The sequence below is a fragment of the Mya arenaria genome, chromosome 7 (genome assembly GCF_026914265.1).
Source record: "Mya arenaria isolate MELC-2E11 chromosome 7, ASM2691426v1".
Lineage (NCBI taxonomy): Eukaryota > Metazoa > Mollusca > Bivalvia > Myida > Myidae > Mya > Mya arenaria.
The window spans coordinates 11,950,407-11,956,850 of NC_069128.1; the positions used below are offsets into that span (position 1 = coordinate 11,950,407).

General features: G+C 33.9%; 1 protein-coding gene across 1 annotated transcript; it reads right to left on the reverse strand.

Moving 5' to 3' along the window:
* Positions 1 to 660: 660 nt before the first annotated feature.
* On the reverse strand, positions 661 to 5,659 carry LOC128240208 (prolow-density lipoprotein receptor-related protein 1-like). The gene is made up of 4 exons (XM_052956722.1): positions 5,583 to 5,659; positions 2,830 to 2,958; positions 1,684 to 1,809; positions 661 to 1,385 (listed from the first exon to the last, which is right to left on the reverse strand). Exons 1-4 carry the CDS (start codon positions 5,608 to 5,610, stop codon positions 1,156 to 1,158), a joined length of 513 nt encoding a protein of 170 aa, XP_052812682.1. The 5' UTR covers positions 5,611 to 5,659; the 3' UTR covers positions 661 to 1,155.
* Positions 5,660 to 6,444: the final 785 nt, after the last annotated feature.

Consider the following 6,444-nt stretch of genomic DNA (forward strand, 5'->3'; position numbering starts at 1 on the left):
TTTATGTTTCCTCAAGCTAATGCATAGTTTTACAAGAATAACCATTTAAATTTTTACTTCATTCAGGATTGTTGGGATAAGAGTGAGGTTGTGAACACATGGTTAAACCCCCCCCCCCAGCAAATTTACATTTTACTGACCGTTCCAAGGTGGTGCCTAACAATCCTTGATACACATACCTTATTTTATATAGTATATATGCACTGTTCTGTTTGTGGAGTTTTGTGCTGTTGTTCCATGTTTCTTGTTTGTGATTTCTGTTCTTTGTCTTTGGCGTTCACCCTGTGCGATTAAACGGGGTTTCTGTTTAAACTTTTGGCTACTGAGCTTGTTTCTGTAGTTTTTCACATATGTATACACATTTAGTTATAAAGAATTTTGAAGAATAGGAAAGGAATGGACTAGCCATGCTCTGCTTCTTAAAATTCCTAACCCTAAAAGGAAGTACTTCGGTCGAGTAAATAACTTGGAATATTATGCATAAACATCGAGATAAATATACAAATATTAAAAAGGGCAGTTAATGTCGTCACAGAGACATCAATTTTATGCTTAGTGACCTTTGTTTATTTGCGATAGTTGTATTCAGCATAATTTAATAACCTTGTATTTCAAAACTAGTAACGCGCGGTTGTTATAAATAGTCCAACAACATATCTGTTCATAGTAGTCAATGGTGTAACGCATCCGTTAAATAACGATTTGCTATTAACAAATGATAGTGTAGGGCCAGTATAAGATTATATTGAAAGTTATAAATATCATGAATGTTCTGAAAATGAAACGATGTATGATGACGCCCTTGCAAGGTAAAAAAAGATAGCGGACATGACAGTTCCTTGACAATTTAAGGAATTTCTAAATTCGGTAAATACTTAAAATAAATGTTATTCAACTTACTTATTATAGATTAACATGCATGCATATTGTTTATGAAAATGAAACATTGTTGTACTTATGCAGAATCAAAATGTCAATACAGCCATTCTGTAGTTTTAGATACAGAGACGGCTTACCCCTTTGCGGTTCGTATATAGACCGCGGGGGCACCAGAATTAGCTTAAACCACATGTCATTTATCCGAGCTCAGTAACACTTGGTTTAGCCAAGATCATTCTTACTTGTATCTGTATAATATATATGATAACTAAAGTACTATTCATAACATAAGGAATGCTTGAAATAGTAAAATACGGTTACAGTGCACTGAATAATAATAATCAATAAATAAAGAAGAGTCAACATCGATGACGTTCTGCAGGCAGGAGGAGCTTTATCTTCACCGGAAGGACAGTTCATTTGACTGTTACATTCCAGAGACTTGCGAATGCGCATCCGGAGGGCAAAAAAGGAGAACTCGTCATTTTGACAGCATACATTTTGGTCTGTAATGAAGGTTAGAATGGTGGCATCGAATTTAAAAATGTATAAAAAAACTGTTTGCATTATTATAAGAATATACAAAATAAGGTTCGATATATAAGGTTTTTCAAAAAAACCATATACAACATCCAAATACAGTTATACTTTTAATCCAAAAGTGAAGTAAGTGTAAAATAGTACTATTTTCATGTGTTAAAGTAACAAATTAAGCGTTTTTATAATCAGTTTCTTTAAATATGCTCACAAAGAGCAATGCATTATTATTATATTTTTAACAAACAGACGACAAAGACGGCTTACTGCCTGCAGAAGGAATCTCATCTTCAACATAATGACAGTCCATATATGCGTCACAGATTAGAGGCTTGCTAATGCACTCCCGGCAATCGCAGAAGAACCTGGCCTTTTGATGGCACACGTCCATGTCTGTAATAAAGAAGAAAATGGCAGCATCAAATGACACAAATAAATAAAATAACCGAATGCGTTAAAATAGGAGTAAACACTATATCATACGATATATACACGTTTTTTCAACACATAATACCGTCCCAAATTCAATAAAACATGTAATCCTAGTAGTATAAGTGTAAACTGAATGATTCAAAACAGTGTTTTTTTTTATTACATTAAATATTTGTTATTCTTAGTATAGTTGAATAAGTTCATAATGAGCATTGCAATGTCATTATTAATTACTCGTTAAACCTTGTTTCAGATTTAATATAAACATCAAGAATTTTCTGTAAAGCGCAAGTTTTGTTGAAAAAATATTTTCAACACTTATGTGAAAAACTACAGAAACACGCTCAGTAGCCAAAAGTTTAAACATAAACCCCTTTAAGCCACAAATTAATTTTTAATATTTTATATTTTTTTCTTATTTGTCAATATTCTATCAAGTTTTATGTTGATTAAGAGCGTGTATTGCTCTTAATAAACAAAGTAGTTCAGTTTCCATCTTAAACGACGTGATATATTTAATGTATATTAACAGGAATTGACGCCATGAGCTTATACTAAAATATGACGTCATCTTACCGGATATGACGTCACAATTAAAATTACAGATTATGTTGAACGACTAGTGTTTTTATTGTTATTCCTTCTAGAAACTTCTTAATATGCCCTCTTCTTATTAACATTAACTTATTATAACGATCGCGATTTATCTGCAGTGATAAATTATTTCGGTAACTACATTTCTGCAATTCATGTCGCGCATATACTTGCTTTTTTCGTATCAGCTTCTTACTAAAGCAGGTGACAATATATAGTCTGACACTCATCGTCATATGATACAAAATTGTATTCGCCCTGATCAGAAAAAATGTCTCGCTTACTTAAATGCTTACATATTTCCTGATATCGTTGAATACAATTGTGTATCATAGAATGACTCGTGACCGATCCTTACATGAAATAAAGTAGACAGAGATAGCTTACTGCAGGCAGGAAGAGACTCCTCATCACTGTTAAGACAGTCGATATCTGCATCACACAACATATACTTGCAGATGAGCATCCGGGAAGCGCTGCAGAAGAAGCCGTTTATTTTAAGGCAAATCGCCATTGCTGAAATAATGACACAGCTTTATAAAATAACAATAGCCGTTAATATAGGAATATCTACATTATCATTTAATACAAACGGTTTATAAGATCATATATAATATTCACAAAACATTACTTGAGTCCTATATAAGTCTAATTGTAAATATAATTATATCCGTTTCAAAATTATCGTCCCCTTGTGAGTAATATGGCTTTCCCTACAGTGGAATAAAAAGTTGATGCGCGTTTGCACCAATCGAGTCATTTATATAAGATGATTTAAAGTCACAAGTCTTTGTTGGGCTCAAAACTTCAGAACGAGAAGTTCAAAAGTTAACAGGGACGTCCATGAGGATTCGGATTGGACAAAAATATATTTAAGAAAAGAAAATAGTTGCAGACGATTTTGATTTCGGCTTACAAAAACTGTTTTATGTATTAGATGCTTGTAAAATAGAAATTGAGCTACGATTCGCTCACATAAAACATAGCATTAACTGATAAGGATAGCCGATTCGTCGCCTGCTGATTGGGTCACAATCCTTGAGTATGAAAATAATTATGTCGGCAATGATAAAAATATTCCTGGATAATCTATATTAGAAAAGGCCAGAACGTCCACAGACAATATTACTTCTCACAGTAGTTTTCGCAGTTGTGTCAAACAAGAATTCGCCGAAAGATCTGCCATGAAGAGTCAACCCAGTAGCATCACTGGCCTGGAAGTCATATGCTATGCGTGCGGGAAAAGGCCATTTTACCACTAATTGCACAGGTAACTGACGCAATCACGACGGCTCAAGATTCTTGGGCACAGCAAGAGGGCTGACCGGTTTCTTTTTTAAGCAAAGTCCGTTTTGCCTATATGTTTTTTTTTTGTTTCGGCCAGCCATATCGTCATATTTTTACCGCTTTAATAGGAGATACAACTGTAAGGTAAGCCAAACATTTAAAGAATAAAAATATGATTATTTAAAAACGTTTGATCCTTATTGCCTCTGTTATATGTTTTACTTTGTTTTTGCAATTTTTATAAATCTATTTAAAGTATACTTTCAGTGTGTTCAAAAGGTTGAAGTGTGAAGAAGCTTCCAATTTCCGGAACAATCCTTATTACATTATATTAACCGGATCCTGGCACTCGTCATAACAGGATCAAGCTCAGTCTCCAATTCATTGAAAGCCCTTAAGCGTAATAAGTAGTTTAAGTAGTTTGTTTCATTCAATTAAATTTCTTACATTATCTTGATTCAACTAAATAAACAGAATTAGAGTATGGTGAATATCATAATGACTATTAAGATTCCACCAAAACAAAATGGTGGCCCTTGCAAATTCCTGTTAAAAGGGTCATAAAATATGTGGAAAAATTGGGTTATTCCATTAAGTAAAATAAAAATTGTATATTATTCAATAAATTTGAGACTTTTTCAAATATATAATTGCATACTATTAAAACCATTGTATATGTGCTTTTTTACAATTGTGCACGCAATTTGGCTAAATGAAATAATATGAGTCTAAATGATATGCTTTAAGAATTTTAAGAAAATTAGGCGAAACTTACTTGGATTTTTGTTAAACCAGAACAGGAAAGATGCATCGCTTTAATTGATATGCAAACCAGCTGTATCGATCAGAATGATATTTACAGTGTAAATTGTGTTAGAAAAGATCCCCTTAAGTTCAAAACAGCTTAGTACCTAACAATTCTTGATAAACATACCAATTATTTATACATATATTGTATGTATGCACTGTGCTGTTTGTAGAGTTTTGTGCTGTTCTATGTTTCTTGTTTGTGGTTTTGTGTTCTATGTCTTTGGCGTTTGCCCATTGCCACTAAACCGGGTTTATGTTTAAACTTTTTACTTAGTTTCATTTTCGATGTCAATTGATTATATTAGTAAGGGACCTAATCGCAATTGCATAATTTCAAAATATAAAGCACTTTAATTGTTTCTAATACATACTGTTTAACTTAGCGTTGAATTGTCTTGATATAAAGGTTTAGGGTGTTTTAGTCTGATAAACAAATAAAGCTTACTATAATTTTGTTATTGTTCCTAAAATAGAGTACATGTTATGCACCAGTCAATTGTAACCACGCCCCCCTCCCAGGTCCGGGGTATAGCGGGGACTTTGACTTTCGGTCCAGCCAAACCCGGGTAAAATCCCCACACTGCGGGGACGAACAGATGGTTAAATCCCAGACAAATGCCCCCGCACCCAAGGGACCTTAGGTTAGGTCCATTCCCCGCTATATTTTTGCGAACACAAAACCACCGCTTTCACCCGGCACTGCGGGGACCCTGGAAGGTAAAAACCCGACCCATTTCCCCAGCTATCCACGGTATACCCCCGGACTTCGGGGGCCGTGGTTACAATTGACTGGTGCACTACAAGGATGGAAAATGATAAATGTAAATGAAAAAAAATCAATCACGGCCTAAGAGCTGCAACAACCACCACCATATTCATTATTGCGCTGAACGAATCTACTCGAAGACGCTCAACTACCCATTTCCGTGTACCGTTGGTCAAACACCAACAGGCATTAATAGATAATTTATTAGACAGATTATCGGTACTACATAGGCATAGAGTGCAAGTTTAAAAATAAGTTTAGAATTAACAAAACTTACAATTTGACAAGGCTGTATCCATTAACATCGTGACAAATAAGCTTTCACTGTTAACTACAATATGTAGTCATGTACACTTTCCATTGCAAATCGCTTTACATCCGTTTACTGAAGAGCTCATTTCCGCAGCACGCTCAAGGCGACAAATACTTAAACAAGGCGCATATCTTGACTGGTTTATCGTGAGCCAATGTACAACAAGGTCGTACTGTTCTGTTTAAAAACACACATGTACTTTGCTGATGCTGCATTTTAAACAGAGTTTTATTTCAGAAAAAACAACACAACAACCTCTTATAAAAAAAAACTGTAGCCAACAATAACGCAAATTTTGATGCATTCTAAATGCGTGTTATGTTTACAAATTATTGAGTAGAATGATAATAATTTTGTTAGATCAGGTACATATTTGCAGAAATATTCATTAATGAAGAAAATATCGTTGGGTTAATGACAAATGGTAGCAAGCGATATCAAAGCATAGACAGTTTGCATACTCCCTTCCATTTACCCAACGATATGTTAAGTACCTGACTTTAAAGTGATAAAAACTGACCTTTAGGTGAAGTAATTGGACAAGCTTTGCGACCCGATATACTAATCCCAGAATTTGAGCAAGCGTATAAGGCCACTGGCATCGTGTTTTCAATGTGAAAAAATTTGAAATACAAAGAGAATATTTATAAAAACAATATTTTTCAATATTTTTTCACATATTCGGTATTATAATTTTTAGTAAGGATTTTTTTTTTTATTTTTTAAAAAAATGATTGAGTTTGAAAATCCGGTGCCAGTGTATAAAGCGTTTAACAAGACTTAGTGCTATCTTAATAAATGAAGTGTAATAAATATTTTCACATAC

What these genes read in the sequence shown, in the direction of transcription:
- LOC128240208 (XM_052956722.1), bottom strand. Translation starts at nt 5,610, where the DNA reads ATGTTAATGGATACAGCCTTGTCAAATT. An exon ending in GGATACAGCCTTGTCAAATT is followed by an intron (nt 2,959 to 5,582) that starts GTAAGTTTTGTT and finishes TCATTATTTCAG; the next exon opens with CAATGGCGATTTGCCTTAAA. An exon ending in TGAGATTCCTTCTGCAGGCA is followed by an intron (nt 1,386 to 1,683) that starts GTAAGCCGTCTT and finishes CCTTCATTACAG; the next exon opens with ACCAAAATGTATGCTGTCAA.